Source organism: Macadamia integrifolia, chromosome 6, assembly GCF_013358625.1.
Source record: "Macadamia integrifolia cultivar HAES 741 chromosome 6, SCU_Mint_v3, whole genome shotgun sequence".
NCBI classification, from domain to species: Eukaryota; Viridiplantae; Streptophyta; class Magnoliopsida; order Proteales; family Proteaceae; genus Macadamia; species Macadamia integrifolia.
In genome coordinates this window covers 29,284,730-29,307,889 of record NC_056562.1, presented here as the reverse complement: position 1 = coordinate 29,307,889, position 23,160 = coordinate 29,284,730, and the positions used below count along the sequence as shown (strand labels likewise).

General features: G+C 47.9%; 3 protein-coding genes across 3 annotated transcripts; all 3 read right to left on the bottom strand.

The window, feature by feature from the left end:
• Positions 1–12,468: 12,468 nt before the first annotated feature.
• Positions 12,469–16,608, bottom strand: LOC122081640 (ribosomal protein S3, mitochondrial-like). The gene is given in 3 exon segments (XM_042648830.1): positions 12,469–13,478; positions 13,481–14,217; positions 16,233–16,608. Coding segments are annotated over 3 exon segments (1,689 nt in total). The 5' UTR covers positions 16,307–16,608; the 3' UTR covers positions 12,469–12,600.
• LOC122082202 (60S ribosomal protein L2, mitochondrial) lies at positions 16,608–17,222 on the bottom strand. The gene has a single exon (XM_042649675.1). The coding sequence runs from the start codon at positions 17,220–17,222 to the stop codon at positions 16,608–16,610; it is 615 nt and encodes a 204-aa protein (XP_042505609.1).
• Positions 17,121–21,861, bottom strand: LOC122081647 (60S ribosomal protein L2, mitochondrial). The gene is given in 5 exon segments (XM_042648836.1): positions 17,121–19,323; positions 19,325–19,469; positions 19,471–19,517; positions 19,520–19,548; positions 19,897–21,861. Coding segments are annotated over 5 exon segments (1,149 nt in total). The 5' UTR covers positions 20,786–21,861; the 3' UTR covers positions 17,121–19,284.
• Positions 21,862–23,160: the final 1,299 nt, after the last annotated feature.

Sequence of the window (23,160 nt, the reverse complement as noted above, 5' to 3'; positions counted from 1 at the left end):
ATTCCGTAGTAAAAAAACTCAGGAATAATTATTGATTTTTTCCTTAGTCCACAGGCGCTGAATTTATTCATATAAAAGGACGAATCCCTCTTTCTTTCCCTCTTTCGTTCTGCCTCTCTTGATGATGGTTGCAGGTTTGTCGATTCTTTCTCTGCCGGTTTCTTTTTATTTATTGGTGCTTAACAACACTATATCGATCGTAGGGCTCCGGGTCCCTCTTATCTTCCTCGCGAACCACCGCCCGATTGATTGTTGCCCCTACTAGAGTAAGGCCGGCTCTCTCTAAAACAGAAGAACGGAAATTTAAATTTTAATAAATAACAGAGAGAGAGAAGAAAAGCAACGGAAAAGAGATCGGATCGGGCTGCCCTTATTCCATTCCTTCCTTGATGCCAGGAATGGCGGGCAGGAAGAGCGCAGAAAGCAGAGTACAAAAGATAGAAGTAGTTAGCCTAGTTCCCTATTCCATTCCATTTATGAAAAACGGAATAAGGCAAGATAAGATGTCCGATCCGAGTCAGAAGCTAAGCTAAAGTTGGGTTCAGCACCGGAGACCCAACTCTTCTAATCAATCAAATAGCAAAAGTTGTCCCCTAAAAGAAGAACAGTTTCTGGTGCTTTATTCCATTTTCCCACTCCTCTCTCGGTAAAACCCGGGACCACCTATACCTAAATATTTAAAAGCCCCAAAGGGCGAGAGCGACTTTGAGTCATTAGTGCCCAATGATTTCCACTTTGAATTTATTTACAGGGAAGAAACACCCTTTATTTCATCCTACTTTCTTTGAGGTTTATTTCATCCTACACTGCTTCTTCCTCAACTTCGCAACTTCAACTTCACCCGAATGTGTTGAGGCGGTTTCCTCTAGCTGTTAGAATAGGTGTCCATGGCTTACAGGAACTACATCAACAATACAGGCGCCATTGGACAAGTCCAATTTCGAAGCTAGAGGAATTGTTTTATAATCCTTTCATCCGGGAGCAGCGCTTGCGGAAGAAAATGGAAATCAAAATGAAACCGGCTTCCAGATGGAAACCACTAAAAGTAAAGGTCAAACAATCACCATGTCATCTTTCCTCAGTTATCAGCTCAGAAAGAGCATATGAGACTACTTTGATGAGATCCCCAGAAAGGGTAGTCGGCCTAAAAGACGCGCTAAGACCAAGCGCACGAACGAGAGGATTTGGATTGAAGGAAGCTATCATGCTATCATACTGCCGAAACCATTCATTCGTTCTATTTACTTGCCTCTTGTTGGGTTTAGGGATATGGTGGACCCTTATACCAGACCCATTATTAGTCCATCCCAAATATTGCTGCTCACCCGAAATGGCGACACAACTAAAGGAGGCGACAGGTCCAGAGTGCGGCTTTCGCCAATCGGGATTCCAATGCCCTCATACCAACCACATTCATGACAAAGTAATGGAGGCTTTCACTGAGCCGAAAGTGTTTGATCCATTAGGTTTGAAGCCAAGTACTCGGACAGTGGGCTTGGCTGTTATGCTAGGAGTCATAGTATTAAGTCTCGCTTTAGGGGAGTCTGTGACTGAGACAGGAACTCTCTTGTAGAGTTTTAGGTTAATACAGCATTGCATGCGCTCCCTAAAGGGCCCCTACTCTCTTCTCTTTTCTTTAGTTAGTTTTAGATTGAAGGCGAGAACTGTCATGTCCTTTTAGTACAGAACAAAGAACCACCACTGAGCCATTCAGTGTTTGCGCGCGTTGTTCCTAAGTTTTTTAACCTGAACCCTAGAGAAAAGAAAGATAGATAGGTGCAAGGTCCATTCATTGCTTATAGCAAGCCAAAATCCCAATCAGTCCTCTCTTTTCTTTTTCAAAGGGCGGATACCGACTCAGACGGAAGCGGCTACCCATATCATTCCTAAATGAAACAAATAATACCTACGTATAGAAAGAGCTTCCATAATAAAAGAATCCAATTCTTGCAAATAGAAAAAGCAGAGGAGAGCGACAGCGATGATAACTACACCGAAAGCGAAAGCGATGATGTCTAAGGTCGGGCCAACACCTATTCCAGTAATGGAATACTGGAATAGCGGCCCATTTCCTTTATAAAAGAGGGCTCCCCTTACTCCATTTCGTCCTCAAGTCAGGAAAGGCGGGCAGAGTAGAGCTACTTTTAGCAGCCATAGGTCATTAGTACATTAGTTCTACGATCCTCCTTCATTCGCCTTCGGGTTAGTAAGGATATCGGCTATTCTCTCTTTACGGTAGTAAGTCCTTTACCTCTTGTTAGCAACTCCGCTATTTGATCATTCTAGCTTCACACTCATTCCCCGCCCTAGTCTACCTCGAGAAATGAGCAGTCTCACTGGCGGATGCTAAATCCAAGAATGTTGGGGAAGTGTGTCTAGGATGTACTCTTTTATTGTACTCCTGTTCGTCCGACGGTTCTATATGCTCCGCCCGGCTATGAGGGGTTTGTCTGAATAAGCCATCTCCGTAGATTTAATTATTTACAGAGACAAACTTAATAACTAAAAGGGCTTTCCCTTCACATGTTTCATAAACATGGTCCAGTGTGGCTCCTTATTGAATCGAAGGGGTTCGTCTCCAACTCGGATGTCTTGAGTTATCTAGAGAGTTCTTTCGTTTATACAGGTTTTATACGACTTGCACTCGGATGATGCGTGGAAGTTCGGCGTTCTATCCCAAGATGGGACGTTTAACTGAAATTGTGTCATTTGGTGTAGTCTACTTTAGTAAAAATGCAAGTTATCTCTAACTGCATTTCCCTGTCCTGCTACTCTCCCAGGTGATTCAAGCCCATGCGGTTGAAAATCTTTTTTTTTTTCAATCGTGGTGGGACAGGTTACCATGGGCATCGATCTACTTAGTGTGTTCTCCCCAATGATTACATCGTTATTGGGGCAACACAGGTTTTAGTGTTCGTAAGGAGTCATTCTCGGTTTGGGTTGAAAATATCAACACCAAAATCCTTTCACTCAAATCGTGGAAGTCTTGTGCACGTGAAGAAATTCCGTGTTCGGGATTGAGATTTGTGCAATCTTTGTATGAATCTCGTGACTTGGTTGCCAGTACTAAAGTTCTGTTTGGTATTCCACGAAAGCGGAATACTGAACGTTTAGTCTAGCAGTTACTGGTGGCGACACATTCTTCTCTACACTTCCCTGGAGGTTTTAATCCACCACGGTCAGGGTGATTTTAATCGTTCTCTACGTTTAAAGGGTTCTGGCGGAACGTCTTCCCGCCCTAATCCTTTCTGCGTATGAGACCGAAACAGAAGGAGTTTTATCTAAGCTAAGCCGGTGGATCAGAGAATACATCTCCAGTTCTGGTTGTCGGGAAAGAGTAGTTGAAGAAGCCGGAAGTACTTTCAAGTGATTTCAAGTGATCTCTGTCTCTTGTTGAAAGGTCATTTGCTCTTTCATTACTAAGCAAGCAAGTCAAGCCAAGCGGGAAGTACTGTCTGTCTGTTAGCTGTCCTTCTGTCCGTTCGAGTAGGTTCCAGAGTGGAGTGACTGACTCTCGGGTGAGAGGCAGGAACGGAACACCCTTCAAGATAGTACTCGTGTAGGAGCTGTTGTAGGAGCTGTCCTCTTGCTAGGAGTAGTGATGGGCACGCTGTTCGCTCTGTCTAGGAATTGTGATGTAGTGATGGGCGCTCTTGATTGGACGAGTCGAGTAAAGTAAGTGGAGTTGAAGTCAAGGTTGAACAACGTAGGCTGAGTGATACTGAAAGCTCTTCTTCAGTAAGTGGAGTGAGGGCCTATCGGGCGATAGGCCCGAACGTCGCGCCTTAAGCAGCAAGCAAGCTAGCCGGATCGGGGGTTGGGGGGATCAAATGCTTTGTTAAGAATAGATACTCCTTGTATTAGATCTTTCCCCTTCAAGAGCTAAGCTATGATACTCATTTCTTCCATTAGCGTATAGTAAAGGACTTATCTAGTCTATCCCTAATTATAGTACCCTATTCTTACTGCATCATTGGTATGCTCAGTCAATCTGTTAATCGATATCTTCTTTTTTTATTTAATAGTTTCCCTTTTCCTCTAGCTGTGAGTCAGCCTTCCCTGACGCTGCTAGCTCTATCGGATCGGTCCTATAGCTGGTACTTCCTTCTTCCGTTATGAATGAATCTCGATCTATGGCAATTTCTATGTAGTGCGTGTGAAATAAAGCTGTCGAATAGGCAGAAGTACTATACCTGGAATCTGTCCCTTGCTTGGTCCCTGAAAATGAGATAACATAGGCCTTTTTTACCAGGATACCTGCTCTGTCAACAAGACCATGCCCTGGTTCAATCCCTGCTTCTTCCAGGCTGGCTAGTTCAATAGATCTTAGCCCGTTTGAGGTCAACAATTCTGTTGTGTAAAGCCTTTTGTTCACTGGTCTTCACTTCAAGCAATTCAATTAGTCCAAGTCTGCTGCAATTGATAATAGGAGATAAGCAATTGGTGGTCGTAGGCTCACTCACCTGACGCTCTTCTTCTTTGCGATGACCCCGTCCTTGTTGAACATCCGTCCTCTAGCAACAAATCTATCTTCTCCTGTAGCAGCAGTGGCATTCGATTATTTAGTACCCTTAAAGGAGGATTAGTGCGCCATCTCTTTATCGAATCCTTCGTGATGGTAGGAATCTTGCTCTTGGCCTCTTAGACCTTCTCTCGCCCAAGCCTCCAACACTCCTTAAAGCTAGCCTTCTGTTTGAGAATCAACGAGTACCACTTCACTTATTCTACTTCGTAGCCTGCCTTGCCTGGTTCTAGTTCATCTCCCATCTCTCATCCGCTCGTAAGCAAGCCCTACCCGCTTTCCTCCAATTGGTCTGTGCCGCTTCCTGTCCAAGTCTCCTTCTTCTAGCTAGCCTTCTCTTTGAGGAAGTCAGTTCGTCCATTCAACAAATAGGGGCTATTCCAACATTTTTCTTGCACTCCCATCCCTTCCTGCTCTGCCTGTGCTTTCTTAGTCCATCTCCATCGCTCATAGGCAGTCAAAGCCCATCCAGCTGCGTTTTCCATTTTGAAAGGCCTCTTTTCATGCCTATACGCGAGTTACAGGGTCTTCTCAATGTACGATAGGTCAATCCAAATGCACAAATAGCCGTTTTTTTGGAGCTGTAGGTCCCTTTCAAGCACAGGAGGTGAGGGGCAGAGGTAAGCTCACATCCCGCTAGCATTGGTCCAGCAATCTCAATTGCGTATCTCAATTTCGTATATGAGCAAACATAGTGCTTACTTCCGGAGTTCATATGAGTGAGCTAGCTCATATTCATATTAGGGATTTGACTAAGCCTGGCATGAGCCTCGAGATAGGACGAGGAGCGAGATTGAGTTAGTCTTTCGTGAGTGGGTTCATGAGTTTAGGCACGATCAGCCAGTTGCTTGCAACATCCAGTTGTTGAAGTATTCGTTCTCATGGTCGGTTGAGTTCTTTCCATTCAATATCCCATTCCCGGTCGCATCTGTTCTATTCAGCCAATCCCTTGCTGCTTGCTTCACCCCGCCCTGCCTGGTCATCGGTCGTACCCTATCTTGAATCTGGAATCGAATCTGTGTCGGCATCTGTCCCACTGGCTGTTGAAGGTGCTGGCTGATGAAAGACATCCCCAGAATGCCCCCCTTTCGTGCCTATCTCACTTGTTTACAGCTCTTATGGGTCTTTTAGCGCTGCTTTCACATGATGCAATATCTGGGCCTCCGAGACCTGCTCTCTCGCCCAAGCCTCATAGCATTCATATTCCAAGCACTAAGTATTCCCTGCCTGCTCAGATGCGTCAATCCGCCTATCTGTACCCTTTCCCTCGCATAGAGAGCTCTAGTAGTTCTTGGTAGGAGGGAACTAATACTGTATTTAAGGTTCATAGCTATTTGCTCTCCCGCTACGCTAGCACTTAAGAGACTATCTTAGCCCAGAGTGAGGGATCACAATAAGGAGTTTCCAAAGTAGGCAGTACTGCGGTACCAGTCCACGACTACCATTTCTGTAACAACACTTCCCTGCCCCCTGTCCACTCAGTCTCCTTTTCGGACTTCAGGAGCATTGAGTAAAGGGAGGCACGGGGGCGGGAAGATCTACTCATTCAAAGGGAAAGCGCACCCCTCTATTTATTCTCAAAAGAAGAAGAGCTAGTGGACTTACAGAGCCTCATGCCAGCGGGGGAAAGAAAAGAGGCCCACTACGAGAGGAGAGAGTGATTCAGCTGCTAACAAGCGCAGGTTTTTCATTAAATGAATGGTTATTCGGGAAACGTCTGTTGATGAGGAGGTTATACATAGTTAAAAAAGGAAACCAGGGGGCGGATTCAACCTGGGCTCCGTTCGAAGAGACGAATAATGGTCCTTCTCCCTCACATGCTCCTTCCCATGAGCAACTCGGTTGGCTTCGTGAACGAGAGCGCTGATCACCCTCACGCGGGAAGATGAACATTGAAAGGGCTGAAAGGGTAGCGACGGGATGTAGATGTTGATTTTGGAGGTCGCGTACTTTAGTTATAATGCCATCGACACGGTTGAGGCTTCTACTTTTCTTGGGTCCCAACATGACCGACCAAGCGTAACGACCGCAGAAGGTACGGCCGGAGAATTCATCTCCAAGTCAACAGCATGTCGGGCAGGTCCTGAGGAGGATATAGCCGAGTGAGTCTCAGACTTGTTCTCCCTTTGGAACTTTCTGGCTAATGACCTGTCGAGGTAAGTCTCAGACTTGCAAGCGCATCCGAGCAACGAAGGTCGAGCTCCAGAATTCAAACGAGAATGGGGGTGTGAGATCAAAGTGAGACATGGATCGTGTGTTATAATAGGTGACCAGGCCAAGGGACGCTGTCGTAATCGCCCGGTTAAGTCGGACAGCAGTGACTCACTTTCTCTCCCGAGAGGGGACCGCTCCCACCTCTGGGAAACGATCGGCACGTAGACTAGCCATATTAGCAGTTCGGGCAGGTCAAAGGTGATCCTCCAATCCGGGGAGAATCGACAGGGACCTAAGCGAGGCCGATGAGTGATACGAACAAAGGGGCTCCATAAGTAATGTTCGGGACCATCGATTCTTCGGACGTCAGCTGACAGACCTAGGAGATTAGACAGTAGGGAACCGGAGCCAAGAGCTAAACATATGCATGGGTGTACCCCCCAACTCCTGTGTTGACGTGCTCCTGTGTTGGCGTGAGGGGATTTGGGAATCATAGAGGGCGGATTACCAACGGAACCCCAAACGTGAGGTGGTCAGTCCTAGTCCCTCGAGTGCCTTTGCAGTTAGCAGCGGAAAGAGAGAATTCCCTATACAGTGACGGTACGAAATCGATCGGAGACTAGGCTCTGAAAGAGTTTGACCGGTCCTTTCGATTGCTAAACATCATCGGATAAAAGGGCAGCGAAGGCTACGCTACGGTCGGAGATTCATCCCAGGTCCCCTAAGGGCAGGCGCGTAGGGTAAATAAAAAATAGAAAGCTGCGTGTGAATCCCATCTAGAGCTCCGTCCTACTTAATTATAATAGTTGCGGCTACTTGGCCTATTGGGAGCTTTTTTGTCATGGTGGGAGCTTTCGGAAGTCACTTTGCAGGTCAAGACCGTAGGAACAGGGAAGAACACGGGAGAAGACCTTATTTAGATGGATTGGTAGCGCAGGTGGCCCTGACGAATGGAGTTCGGGCAGTGCTCTCACTTACGGGAAATGAGGGGGGTCGCAGACTAACCACTTTGGCAGTTCACGGCGGAAAGAACCATTCCCAAATCTGGGGAGACTGAGAGAGCAAATCGAGGACGATGAGTGATGCGAAGGAGAAAAGGCTTATGATGTGATTAAGGACCTTCCATTTGGACAAGGGGATTTGGCACAGCAAAAAGGACAGTCATCGCTTGGACAGAAGATAGTGGCACTAATTGTATCCTCCTTTTCTGGTACCAAGGACTCGAATGCTAGCTACTGCTACAAGAGAAGATAGATTTTGTCTATAAAAGACAGGAAGCGCTATAGTACTTCTTGCCGAAAAGCGCTATTGTACTGATTGACGAGAATTGACGAATGCTTTCTTGCTGCTCCCCCTATTAAATAACCGTGTCGATCTACCACGCTGCTTTGAACGTCCCTGAATAGGCGCATCCTTTGCTGCCATAGAGCGAAAGACAAGGGCACAGGACACTGGAAGAGATGGCTAAGCTCAAACTCCAAAGGAAGCAAATCAAATAGAGAGGGAGGAAGAATGCAAGCAACGGATAGTTGCGTCCTAGCGTAGCGCGAAAGGACTGTACGCGCATAAGGACTATGTAGAAATATGAAAGTGGAATGAAAGTAGTCTACACTACGCCTTCAAAGGGGCCATGGCACATTTATTGACCCTATGGATTCCAGGAGCCACTAAAGTCTCGTTTGTTTTTTGACTAGACTCAATCAATCGAGAGCTAGCATTAGAGAAAGCAGTAGAGAATCAAAGACTTCGCACTGAGAGCTAGGGGCGGGCTAAGCGGAAATCATCTTTATCTTGAATTTACAGAAAGCAGAAAGGGTGGTCTACGATCAGCGGATCAATCCAAACAATTCAAGGACGGGAGGTAAACCCCAGACCGAGGAGCAATTGCAAAAGAAATAGCAGGAGCTGGATCTCTTTTCACAGTAAAGGCCTGAACCGAGAAAGATAGCAAGGGTAGGATGAAAGAAAACAAGGGAAGAAGATTTAGAACAATAAAAGCTTTCACCTAGAACCAAGCAACTCCAGAGCGCGCTAGCGCGAAGACGTTGCGCGGTAGCGCACCGTCTTCTTGCTGGGCCGGAAGATCCTTAAACAAAGGAATTTGTCAAGGGCTACTAAGCAAGCAGCAAGGAATGGGCTATCTAACTCACTCAAGGGACGGGAAGGGCCTTACAAATGAGAAATAGAAGTGATAAGCTAAGCAGGCAGGCAGACTAGGCCACTAGCGCTTGATGAGCTCAGAGCGAAGAGAGAGCATTTGCGGCAGAACGCTAACAAGGGCAATTGAGACCAGGAAATAAGGCATATTATCGCATGTGTTAAGGTATCGCTAGTTGAGACAGCCTAAAGAGGGGCTTAAACAGGGGCTTTCGACTAAAGAGAGAGGCATTGAGACGACCCACTAAGTACACTACTACCTATGGAGATAGCCTGAACTGGGCTTGTTACTCTTATTACTAAAGGAGATAAGCTAGGCGGGCACAGGTGGACTAGACCTCAAACCATTATTAGCACTTGAGCTCAGAACGAAGAGAGAGCATTTGCGGCGGCAGAACGCTAAAACAAGGGCGATTGGGAGGGGCGCATGTAGAAGCCGAAAAGAACGCATTTTACTGCATTTGAAGGTCACTAGTTACATTGACATGATAGGGCTTAAGCTGGACTTGTTGCTGAAGAGAAAAGGGCGTTGAGACGATCAACCTATGGAGATATAGCTTCTTACTCAACCTAAAGAGATATTGCCATCGAGACACAATGCTAAATTTGGATGGGCGTAGACCAGGCAGGCTAGGAAGTAGAGCTAACCTAAGCAGGAAAAGATCTTTACAGAGGGGACCCGGTGAGGGAGTGGGAAGAAAAGAGAGGGAATGGTATAGCACTATAGGGAATATGGAAACATATAGGAATTGGCATAGTTGCATAAATAGGAATTAGGAAGCATATGGGAATGCCATAACAGAGATCAACTAGAGCTTATGCCAAGGATGACTTTCCCAACAATCTGACGATTGCCTACTCATGCTTGTGAAAAAGAGGAAGATCGCTAATTACAGGCAGTGTGTTCCACCTATGAGAAGATCAATTGAACTGGCCTCTGGCTTAAGGAGCATATAAACGACAAACTAAGCAGAAGCGCGTAGACTCAAAAGAAGGGAGAGGGGCAGAAGCTTCCTCTTCTATTCAGCAAGGGAAGTCATCTACTCTGCCAAGGCAAGAATCGAAGACTACGGCTTACAAGTCAACGACTGCAGCTTCAACTCAATAGACTACAGCTTATTAGAACTCAACGACTTTCTCAACTAGAAGTCTCCTACTCATGTTTGAAGGGGATATCGCTGACATGTTTGAAAGGGATATCGCTAAAAGGGGGCCAACTAGCAATCCTGTTACAGGCGGTGGTGTATGTATTTCCAATGTATTTCCACTTATTCGAGGTTCGTAGATACTCTGGTTTAAGGAAAAAGATGGACATATAAACTAAGCGACATCCAACAGAAGCCTAGGCTCGAAAGAAGGAGAGAGAAGAGGCATCTGACTCATAAGCGTCACGCACGAAAGCCTTGCCAACTACGTCTACGTTACTTACTAGCTAGCCTAACAAGAGAAGTACTGGCCAATGGAAGTACTTACTTAGCCTACCGAGCCTATCAATAATAGAGAGGCGGGCAGAGAGCCAGCTAAGCCATATTTACCGAGTGGAATGAATGTATGTGGATTGGACGGCAGATCAGGGCAAGTTAAAGAGCATGTGAAAGCAGAACTAGTAAAAAGACCCATAAGAGGGCTTGAACTAGCGAGATAGGCTCAAAAATCGGCAATTGAATTGAGAAGGTTTTCCGCAGTTGACCGGGAAGGGCTAGCAGAAGAGGGAAGGGCTGGAGGGCAGATTCCGCCGATTCAAGAAGCCAGGCCACATAAGACTCTGACGGAATGGACAGAAGAGGCTACGGGATTCGCACACTAGCAGGGCCAATCAGCGAGACTTTTACAAGAAGACTAAACAAGGAATTGACTGAATAGGACACGAGCGGGTACTTTCAAGCCTATGTGACCAATGCACTTATGCTGCCTTCACTCAAAGGAAAGCACTTTCAAAGAAGCAAGGGATGAAGGGGAGGCAGGCTTTAGCCTGAAATCGATTCACTAAGCTAGCTTAACTCTTGAACTACTTGAACTAGAGGAGCGGGACGAGCGAATAAAACCCCTAACTACAAAAGAAAGGCTATTTGAGATCCTTTTTCCAGGCCCAAGTACTCTGACCCTCGATTAAGGAAGACCAATGTTGGAAGGGGAACTAATTCCAGATATCGATTAACTGCTTGCCAGCCTATCCCTAGACCGAGGGATTGACCAGTTGACCAGGCAGGAAGACCGAGTCTCATTGAGAAAGGAGAGACCGATAGAGTGGAACAGACAGCTGACAGCTCGCGATTGAGAGACTTTCCAGTTGACAGAGGAGCGATTGCAAGAGATAGGGGAAAAAAGACAGATGGCGCACAGATTGACTTATTGCTGCCTATCGACCTCTGCTGCTGCCTTTGACTAAGGAAGGGAAGAGAACGGATTGAGTCAGGACACGATCGATTGAGACAGAAGGGAAGCGCTAAAGACAGCAGGAAGATAGCATTAACCAAGCAACGGCTGAGCTAGCTGATCTACGACCACCCTCCGTTTGCTTGAGCGCCTAGCGGCTTGCTTTTTGGCCGCATCTTGCTGCTGATCTACGACCACCCTTATTAGAGTAAAGGCGAGGCGCCCAAGTGCTTGTTTTAAGGGCAAGCAAGTCGCCCTTAAAACAAGCACTTGGGCGGAGTAAAGCTGATCGTAGAGCACCGTTGCGCTAACGCGCGCGCTGTAGTTTTTCAGCTGGGCGCGCTAGCGCACTCCGGCTTGAAAGCCTACGTTTGCTTGTTTGAGCTTGTTGGCTTGCTTCATTGTTATTTATACACTACCTGAATTTACTTACTTGGTAGCCTACGTGAGTATCCGGATGGATGGATAGAGACTGATCCCTTTCTACATACATAGCCCACACCCCCCATATACTAAAATAAAGACTTTTCCTCCTTTCTCCCATTTCGGAGATCAACTCCTTTCTTTCCTCATCATTCAACATTGAACTGATGATCCGAAGGGGCGCTTGTTCTGCTGGGCGGCTAAAGGAAGGCAATCACGACGAGGCCGGGGGCCGGGGAGAAAAAAAAACGACTCCCATTTCAAAAAAGGAACCGCTGCGCCCCTAAGGTCATCCTTTCCTGAATCTTAGCTCTTCTCTTTCTTATTCTTACTACTATCACTTTCCAAACCGGGCCGGAAATTTCAAACCGTAACGTTTCAGGGTAGTACGCCTGGAGGTATCAAGATACCACGTCGTACAATTTCGGCGATTAAAAAAATAAAGGAGTATATCCCTCTCCCTTAGTGTCTTTCCACTTCTGTCGTTCAGGAACAAACACAACAAACACTTCGCCTAATTCTTTTGAGTCCCGGCCCGGTTTTTCCCCACTAACCAATTACGTTACGACCACTGAACAAACTTGGTTGACGAACATGGTTTATGCGCCGCTAATGTAGCGGCTTGTCGAGCATTTGACAAACTCACACCATCCATTTCAAATGGGATTTGTCCCGTGGACACACGAGCAATCCAACCCGTAGGATTTCCTTTTCCTCTTCCCATTCTCACTTCTGTAGGTTTCCCGGTAATAGGGAGATCTGCGAGAACTCTTACCCATATCTTACCATTTCTTCGGGATTGTCCGCTCATAGCACGATGGAATTGTCCGATTGTAGCCCGACGCGCTGCTTCAATGGCTCGATATGAAAGACGACCAGCTCTACAACTTTGAGTGCCATATCTTCCAAAACCAAGTTGTGTACCGTCCGATTCGCGACCCCTACTACATCTGCCCTTACGATATTTACTATATTTCGTACGTTTCGGATATAGCACGTCCCTTATTTTTTTGACTATATGAGATCCGCACTTTGACACCTGAGATTCCGTAACGAGTAGATACTTCCGCAGGAGCATAATCGATTTTCTGGTTAAATACATTACGAGATGTTTTTCCATACTTTTCGCATTCAGTTCTAGCTATTTCTGCACCTTCTGATCGACCTGAACAACAAATACGGATCCCCTCCACCCCTTTTGGCATTACTAATGGAATATCCTTCACTATTTGACTAAAAATGGAACGAAATGATCTTGTTTTGTTCCTCGGTTGAAAAGAGATGTCTTGACCAATCGGAGAAGCACTTTGATAAACAGATTTGATCTTGACCGACTCAATTAAGGTATTAGTCTTTGTTCTATTAGACAACAAAGATCGCATTTTTTTCACTTCGTTCAAATAAGAGTTGTACCCGTACGGAATTCTTCTGTTTCTCAGTATGATCTCTATCATCATCTCTATTCCCTTTATCAATTCTCCTATCCCACCTAGGTCTATGAATTTATCTATCAATTCCATTACCTTCTCCTTACCCATGAGGTTCCAACATTTGATCCTTAATTGACCTAGGAGTTGTTCCCGGGCATCCTCAAAATAAAGGTTCTTAGACAGCCCAAGCCCATCCCTTGGAAAGAAAAAGGTAGCACCGAAGAAAGGAAAGAGCGAGATGGTGGTTTTTGTTGTTCCCGCGAAGCGAAGATCATTCGCTTGGCGAATGAAGTGGGTCAACCTCTTTTTGGCTTCGGCCAAACACTTTTTCTCGCTGGTCGAGCTTTCTACAAAAAAAGCGATGCGAGAACGTATTCTCTTATCTAAGCTTCTTTCCTGTTCATTCGCTCCCCCATCGTAGATGGTTCAGCCACGCCCGGTGCCACGAAATGATTGAGAACTACGACGGGGTCGAAATGAATTTTGTTCTTTGTATTCAATAAGTATTGCATGACCGAATAATTCAAGGAGGGGCGCACTGCAGGGAGGGTCCTTTTAAGTAGATGACTCGTCGGGCCGTCGGAGCGGGACTTCTTTGGGAAAAAGAACTTGAATAACTTCGTTTTTCTGGAGGAGTCGTCATTTTCTATCAGGAACGCTATGTCATTTACAACCCCGGCGTATTTCGGATGCTTGAAGGCCCCGCTGACCCGAAGTGATTTAGAAAGATTCTTCTTTCTCGATGGTGATCGGTCATGGTATCCATAGCGTTGCTTCTTTTTCGGCCAAATCCTGATTTCGTTTTGCTTCTCCCGGTCGTCGAGCCTGATCGACTCGACTCTTTTCCCTGCCCCCCGGCCTCTCACTTCGTTTCGTTCTTCTTCTGTACCGTCGCTTGAATGAAGACACCCGATCGGCCCGACTTTCCCAAATGCCCACCACCGGCCCTTCTCCTTTCCGGGTCTGGATTTGTCGCGTCGTTTCAGTCGTCGTGGTCGACGGGGAAGAAAGAAATGAATGAATGTTCTTTTGGGAAAATGTAGAATAATACACCTACCGAGACGAAAGCCAAAGGTGAGTCTCGTAGGTGGACGTATCGAACCGAAATAAGATCTCAGATTGACATCTTGATACACTGATTTACCATAATAATAAATAGAGTCAATGGTGACTCCGCCGTGGGAAGAGCCGCTTCTTTCTTGCTTGATAGGGGGGGCTTCCATTCACCAGCGCAGACTAAAAGTGCTCTCCGAACCGTGCTGGATAGTCACCCATCACACGGCTCTCAAACCCAACCTGTGGTGGATCCCGGGGGACAAAGTCAAAGCGCTTGATCCTTTGCCCCATACTTTGAGATGCTCCTCCCCGCCGATCAAGCAGCGACGCTGCTCGTGATAGGCTTAGCTTAAGCCGCTAACGTTCGGTTCGGATAAGTCAAGTCCCTTCGGTCGGTTCGCTCAGGTGGTCTTCCCTTATCTTCCCTAACGTTCAGAGTTGTTCTGGTTTGAGAAAGGAGCACCGGCCGAGCGCCCTGAATGAATAAGAAATGGACAGCAGAGGGAATCAATGATTCTTATTCGACCGATAATCAGCTAGCAACATGTCGATTACACACCGGAGGTTGGTAAGAACTGAGGGACAATGCCCCCCTAACCTAAGTGGGCCTACCAGCGAAGCAACTGGTACTTGATCGGGCGGGGGGCGGTTTGGTTTCGTGCAACGCCCCCGCAGCAGGAAGAGGCAGTTGTCATTTGAAAGGAAACGCCCCCACCCCAGAAGGGCGCCCTCGCTCTCTTGGCAAAACGCTTCGAAACGAAAGAAGAACGTCTCGCCAAGGCCCCGCCCGCCCCCTTTCTTTGCCCGCCGGCCGCCTAGCTCGTTCTTCCATTTTGAGATCTGGATAGAGTCTCGCTCCGGGGGAAGCATGGATTCTTTAGATCTAAAGAATCCATGCAGCAAGCTGAAAAAGCCTTACCCCTATATAAAAGGGCGCTCCTGCGCTCCAGCGAAGAAAACTACAGGGGTGGTCGGAGACCAGGGCGAAGAAAGCCCCAACTCTAAACCTTTTAAGGGCTAACGCGCGCCCCCCCTATGAGTAAGTAATAGTAAGACCTTTTCTTTGTGATCTACGACCACCCTCCGTTTGCAGGTTAGGGGCTTTCGAGCTATTCTATTTACTTAAGAATAGTAAGGGTGCACCGTTTGCTGGCTTCAAAGTGCTAGTTGTAGCGCGCTAGCCTTTTCCGCAGGCTGCTAGTTTAGTTGTAGCGCGCTAGCGCGCGCTGATTTACAACCAGCCTGTTCTACGAATCTACAACTCTCTTTACTGAGCGAGACTCCATCCATATCCCAACTAGTGGTTATTCTGATTTTTCCATTCTATGATTTGTTTGACAGCTTACACTAGGCTCCACTTTAGATAGGGTTTTCGGTCAACATCAAGATAGGTCAGGGGCGCGTCGGAACGGTCGGTAGCTGCTTAGTCTCATCCGAGAGTCCAATCTCTTTGTACTGCTTTTGTGTTTTTGAATAAAAAGAAAGAAGGGGGTCGATTTAGGCTCCTTCCCTTCCACTGCATAGCTGCGCTAGCAGGTACTACGAGCCCTCTGTCCCACGCATCTAACCAGCTCGCGTGGTTCACCGGTTCCACCGAAAACTCTCATTTGTTGAAGCGGAGCATAGTGCGCTTTAGGCGCCGAGCGAGAAACGTCTCTTCTTTCGTTTCGGTTTATTCACTGATCTGAAACGAAGCACTTGTTTTCTTATTGATTCCAGGGGCGGCGGCGTTCTTGAATTCAGTCTATCCGAACCGAATTAGCACTTCTCAGATCAGGCTAGGCCTCTCCAGCTGAGCTGGGCGCCGGGGCCCTGGATGCGCTAGCGATCGGCACATAGGGGAGTGGTTGCCCGGGTTTCTCGGCCTGGTATCCTGCACCTCGCGTTCATGATATCTACATTCAACTGCGCCCCGGAGACACGGTCGAAGCACGCCCGTCCAGTGTGCTTCTTTCACGACATGCTCTGGTCCCGGGTGTCTTCCTGTGGTCTTCTAGCGTTAGAAGAAGTCGTGTCCGTCCCGGACATCTGCAACGTCCTCCCACGCCTTTTTTTTTAATATGGGACAAACTGAAGGAAAAGACTGACCCATTCGGTGACTTTCGCGGTCGCCCTCACTGAACCGACTTGGATCTGAACTACGATTCAGATCAAGTCTTACCGAAATCGGATTTCCTTTTCGTGCCATATGCGCTTAGACTTTACTTTTTCCCCTTTTTTCTTCCCGGTCCAATATTTGTTCTCGAAGGTCTTCGTTTCCGTGTAGAAGCAAACTCTCCAAATTTATGACCAACCTTTCCTTCAGTGATCTTACAACGAACAGGAGTTTTTCCATTGTAAATTCGTACGGAGCAATCAACGAATTCCGGCGAAATAGAAGATCTACGTGACCAAATTTTCCTGTTCAAAAGAAGATCTCTTTTCTTCTGCATTCTCAACAGGAATGCATCAACAAGACTGCCCTTCCATATAGATCGTCGTGGCATGAACTAATTTCTGCGTTTCCCCACCCCTGCCCGAAATCCAGCTTTGGTGGGCTTCCCCCAAGGTGACACCGAAGGTCTACCTCCTTTCGTGCGCCCCTCACCTCCTCCATGAGGATGATCCACTGGATTCATTGCAACACCACGAACAATGGGGCGTCTGCCTAACCACCGGCTTTGTCCAGCTTTTCTAAGCTTACGTGCACCATGGTTGGGATTGGAAACTATACCAATAGTAGCTCGGCATCGGGAATCAATGAGTTTTTCAACACCCGAAGGTAGCCGCACAAGACATTGTGGTGCTGGTTCCTTCATTATTTTTGCAAAAGTTCCTGCGGCTCGAGCCAGCTTTGCGCCTTGACCTGGATTACATTCAATATCATGTACCCATGTTCCTATACGTATATCGGCTAATGGTATGCAATTTCCTATTTGAGAATTTAGATCAAGTATATCGTATCTATAAGCAGGGGGGCGTGGCCAAGAAGCAGCCAGCTGATTGCCCCCTTCCACCCGGCCTTTATTCGCTGTGTGAACAAGGTCTTGGTATGTATGGGCATTCTGGGCAGGTCGCAAGAAGCCGCTGGTCGAAGGTTTGGACCAATCGCAATTCATCACCATCTTGCCCGCTTCCAATTGATGACTGGCTATTATATAAGTGTTGACCTAAGCCCCTGTGCTGGGGCTCGGCTCCCGAACCGTACGTGAGCTGCCTCGTACGGCTCTTCCTAAGAACTTGAAGCCCCCTCTCTCTAAATATTTTTTTTATAAATTGATTTACAAGACAAAAAAGACTTTTTCAAAAAGCCTTCGCCCTCCTATTCAACGGGGCTATTAGAGAAGCAGCTTCGTTCCTTGACTTCTTTGCTCAGTCAAGCTTCCTTGTTCCTTAGTGTAGTCTCGGTCCATAGTTGTTGACTCCGTTCCTTAGCCTAGTCTATATCCACAGCTGACGCAACTCCGTACCGACGCCTTTCCCTTTGTAGACGGCTAAGTGACTCTGTAACCGCTCCGTGGGCTTTTCCCCTTTGTAGAACAGCTAAGGTTAGTTGAACTCTTTCACTTACCTTCAACCAACTAAGCTATTTCATAACCAAAATCTCACTTTCTTCGACTAAGTTATTCAATAACCGCTCCGTGGGCCTCGGCTCGGCTAAGTGACTTCGTCACCGCTCCGTGGGCGTACTTATTTTCGTACTTTCTCAGGTCTAACCTTCGCCGGGCTTTCGTCCCTTCGCCTATAGGCGGCTTCGCTATCGCTCATGACTTGGTATAGAGATCTCTCCGTGTAGTCGTCGGCCTTCCCCAGAATGCCTATTATATAGTGGTCGGCCTTTCGAATGCCTCCTTCCTTTTCTGAGAAGCTCTTTACGACTATAAAGGACAGGGGGCTGTTCACCTTTGGAAACTTAGCTACTTAAGTTTAAGTACTACTCAATACAAAAGTAAAGGCGAACGACATTCTGTTGTACAGCTACTTAATAGTACAACAATTGTCGTACTGTACTACTTACCCAAGGATTAACGGTTCCCTTTGTTTGAATAAACGCCGCCTATTAGTTAGTTTACATTACAAAGTCAACCAAGCTGAAAAACTACAGCGCGCGCGTTAGCGCAACGGTGCTCTACGATCCGCTTTACTCCGCCCAAGTGCTTGCCCCTTACTAATAAAGGGCAAACGGAGGGTGGTCGTAGATCACAAACGGAGGCAACAAGCGAGAAAGCCCCTAACCGTCTAGGGTAGGGGCGCGCGTTAGCCCAACCTAGGTTAGGGGCTTTCTTCGCAAGCGGCCAAAAAGCAAGCCGCTAGGCGCTCAAGCACCCTTAGACGTAAAGGCGCTACTTAGCCCAACTCTAAACCAAGAAGAAAGTCCTTCCGCCCCTATTTGAGTAAGGCGCGCGCCAGAACAAGGCGAGCCAAAGGCTCGCTTCCGCGCCCTAGCTGATCTACGACCAAAGAAGCAACGTCGCTCGCGCCGTTGTGCGTTAGCATGCTTTGACGCGTTAGCACGCGCAGCAATCAAACTACTGCGCCCCTAACAGAGTCAAGGCAACGGTGGTCTACGATCAGCCGTTGCTTGGTTGCATGGGCGCGTTAGCCCGTTTATCTAGCGGTAGGCCTTTTCTTGCTGGGGGCGCGTTAGCGCATCCGGCTTCTTGCTTGCTGCTGATCGTAGACCACCCTGTTGTTTTCTTCGCTGGTCACGACATGTTGTTTGTTGATATTGATTGAGGAGTTTGATGGAGTTTAGCTTACTGAATCCATAAACCGTCAAAGTCACCGTCACTGGTACTTTGACTCTATAGGTAGGTATCGGTGGGGCTTGCGTAATGTAGTTGTAGTTAAGGCTGCATTGAAGTAGCGCTTTTCTTTTTGAAGATATACTGAAGTACCAAAGGCGAACGGGGCTCTCAGGCCGGGACGTCTGACAGAATGCTTGGCCTCCTGCGCTGGAAGCGACACCCGAAGGGTGAGCTTCTAGCGGTTAGTTTCTAGTCTGTAGGCATTCTGGGCTGGAAGGAGGCAAGCAAATGAAGGGAGGCATTACGGGCCGACTACAAGAAGCAAAGCCCCAACTAGCTTGAATGGGACTCGACAAGTCGCTTATAGAAGGCCGACGACTACTTTAGTTCAGTAAGGGGGGAGGGAAGCGAAGCAACGCGAGCTTTAGTTGGCCGACCACTACATAAGCCGCTGGCGGAGAAAGCTCGAAGAGCTTCCCTTCATTCGTTGCTAAGCCAAGGTCCCAGGTCTCCGAGTCAGCCCGCGCTTTTTCGAAGAATCCTGCACCCATGGGCATACGGCCTGGCAGGCCTTCCCTTTCCGCCGGAGCTTCATGGGCGTTGCCCCGTTCCCCAATCAGATGTTTGGATATGAGCTATACTCCGCGAGGAGCCAAACGGGCGTATGGCCATGCCTTGCCATTTGACCTCTCTTCCCGTGTGACTAGGAATGCTCAGTGACAACCTCTCAATTGTCACCGCCTGGCCTCTCTTGCTACCACGGTAGCACCTAGTGTGGTCAGCACCAATCGTGTTCGGGCAACGAAGCTTACACTCATTCACATTGGTTCATCCTGCTATGCCCCGGGCCTTTTGCTCAACTAACGTAAAAGGTGGCCGGCCCTTCGTCAAGGCCCAGGAATCCGCTTGACATCTCAGCGGCGGGATTGGATACCCGCATCCGATCGAAGTTCCATTTGAGTGCCCCCCTAACATAAAGGAGAGCTGTGCAGTTGTGGGTCGCTTCGCGAAAGACATTGCTTAGGACCAACGGGTCACACGACAGGTGCACGATCGACTTTGCACGCTCCATCCTTCGGCCCTTCGCCTATCGGCTTGGCAGGCAAGCTACCTTGATCCGTCTTCGGCTTCGATTCGTTATGCTCAGCAGCTCCAACAAGCCCGTCAGTCTCTTGCCGCCTAAAACTCTGCCAAGAAAGCGCTGCTTTACGTTTGATCCTATGTGCCCAGAGAATGCTATGCGTTCTCCACTTTCGGACCTCGCAAAGAGAGAACGTGTTTTTTCCTCTTACTTTCTCTCTCATTCGCGGAGCGAAGAAAGCGGGCTTTGCCCCAGCTACCGCTATCCTTGGGAAACCAAAAGAGCTACCGAAGGAAAGGGATGCAGTCTCTCCCTTGGCCTTTGGAGAGGAGAGGGCAGAGAAGAAAACGTCCTTCGCGCAAGGATATACCTTGCCTGCGCTGGCTTGGCTCTTCGACCAAGGAGGCATTCTGGTAGGAAGGCCGACCACTACATAAGCCGCCATCAGTCCAGGAGAGAAGCAAGCTACCTTTCTTTGATCCACCTTCCCGGGCAGGGAAGAGAACGAAAATAGGCCGCGGATGGTGGTCGTGGTAGGTTCGAGGATCTTACGCGGCGGAGCGAACTCTTCTATCGTGTTGCATTTCCTCTGGCGGCGTAGCTGCACCCCCTCGATCCATCGTACTGGAGCGATCCGAGAAGAACGATTAGGGTCATATTCTATCCTTTCTACAATGCCCATAGACGAAGTGCTTCGTTTCAGATCAATTCTTCGCTGCAATCGCTTCGATCCACCCCCTCGGTGAAAAACCGTAATACGCCCTGAGGAATTCCTCCCAGCAGACTTCCCTGTAAAAAAAGTGAATTGTCTAAGTGCTCTCCCCTGTAGGCTTTGTCTCATTGTGTATCTCGTAATCATTCGAACCAGGCGCTTTTAGCCCACCTCCTCCTCCTTCTCCTTTAGGATAGGATCGTCGTTGGTCCTTCTTTCACTTGCTTTTTTACCAGGTCCGATAGGTCGGTCGCCCGGTAGCCGCTCCGCTATGGAGCTACGTGTACACCGCCACGTCGAGACTCTCTTTCGAAAGTGAGATCACTACCGGCTTGTTGAAGAAGCCCTTCGGGCTCCCTAAATGCAGCCGTGATCTTATATACGATACCACCAGACGCGCCCCTGCCTCTTTCGCAGTCAAAACTCTCCTCTCCAGTGGGACCAGCCGGGCCAGAAGCCTCGTTTCCTTCCACTAATTCAAGCGATTCAGTCAGTAGTAAAGTCATCTCACTGAACATTGGATTATTTACAACCTCGTGAAAATAACAACGCAAAATCGAAAGTCCAATATAGCTGTTTAGCCTCATCTTCCTCCCCTTACGAAGAAGAAAATCCAGTGGGTTGTTTTGAAGACTTATAGAGCTAGTGCCGGTTTGGAACACCACCGGTGACCGAAGCAGCACCCTTTGGGGGATGGTTTCTCGATCCGATCTCTCACTTGAAGAAAGATAGCCACTGTGATTAGTATAAAATACGAGATTATGAGAGACTTCTTTTTTCAGTAAACTGAATGACTTCCGTTTTCCCTTTACTAGTAGGGGCCCAGCCCTGCTCGGCTCCGCTTACAGGTGCGGATCCTTAGCCAGTGCTGCTCCTAGGTATAGATATGCTATCGGATTGATCTGCAGCTGGTGCTTCTTGCGCTAGACGGAATGAACCCATTTCACTCGGACGGATAAGAGATGAATGCGGGACTGATTGAATACCTCGTCAAAGCCGGGGAATTGGATCATCTTGTTCGAGATGCACCTAACATAGCCTTCGATGCAATAATAGCATAAATTGGGGCCAGTGCTGATCCAACAACCCAGGGAATAACAGGAGATTACGGCGGGTCTGGTGCCCACCTCCATGGAGCAGTGAAACCGATAATTGATACCCAATCCCCGAGGCTCATTCTCCGAACACACTCCTTTGATCGCTTTTTCTCATTAAACAAAACAGGGTGTTGAGAGGCTTGGAAGCTGACGAGAGTAGGGGAAGCACCGGTTCTGGCCATGCCAGACGTTCAGAAGCCGTTCGAAATCGAATCGAGACGGACGCTTTGACTCATGCTTTTGGAGCCGTTTTATGGCAAGACGGCCGAGTGGTCGCGTACCAAAGTGAGACGTTCAATACAGCCGTCTTAAACTATCCCACGTACGAGAAGGAGATGTACACGATAGTGCTGGCTGTGAAACACTGGAGGCACTATTTGCTCGGGAAGGAGACGCTTTACGAATAGGCCACTCTGATCACAAGCCCCTTCAGTATCTACAGATGCAGTCCAAGCTTCAGGAGGCGCGTCATATGAAGTGAGTTTCAGTTCCTGCAACGGTTCGAGTTGGTGATCAAGTACAAGAAAAGAAGGGCCAACGACGGTTGCAGATTTTCTGTCCAGACCCCCAGTAGTTGCCGCAACTGCTGTTTCTACCACTTTATTGGACTTCGGGGACTTTACGGCGGAGTACTCGGAGGGACGTCAAAAGGCGTCTGGGAGAAGACGGCCCGACTGCAGACGGCAGATGGCTACAGGCTGCTAGACGACTTACTCTACAAAGACGGCAGAGTATGTCGGGCAAAGAAAGGCGTCTCGCGGTCCTTCATGACGCCAGAGTTGGATTACACTTTTGAGTGGATCAAACTCTGGCTCACCTGGAAAGGCATTCTTATTGGCCCAGGATAGAAGCAGATGTCCAACGGTGATGGGTTGTGTGTGCTCTATGCAGCACGTCGAAGCCGTCCAACAGGAAGTTGGGGCTTTATCAGCCCAATACCTTCCAGGCCATGGGAAAAATAACCATAGATTTCGTAGGACGATTGCCGGAGGGGGAATAACTACGTTTTTGTCGTAGTCGACCTTCCGGATTCAGTAAGTTCAGGTCGATGCGCTGGCCGAATTCTGCTTCCAAAATGTAGTGGTCTACTACGGACTGCCATCTTCAATCATCGTTCATCGAGCGGTTTCTCTCATCTGCCTTCTATGTATGCCTTTGTGGTCGTTAACGGGAGCAAATGAAGAGGTTTTTTTTACCCCGCACTCTATTGGCTAATCAAAGTCAAAGCGGCCAGCTTATTTTGAATGGGTCACCAATAGAACCGTCGGTTCAAAGGAAGAGAATAACACATCGGGACCACCTTTAAAGTTACCCGGTCTGGGATGAGTCCCTGCCGTTCATTCAACACTGCTACAACCGGAGCACGCATTCGTCGACCGGCAGAAGTGCTTTTTCAGTTTGTTATGGGTTCCAACCAAAGGCCCC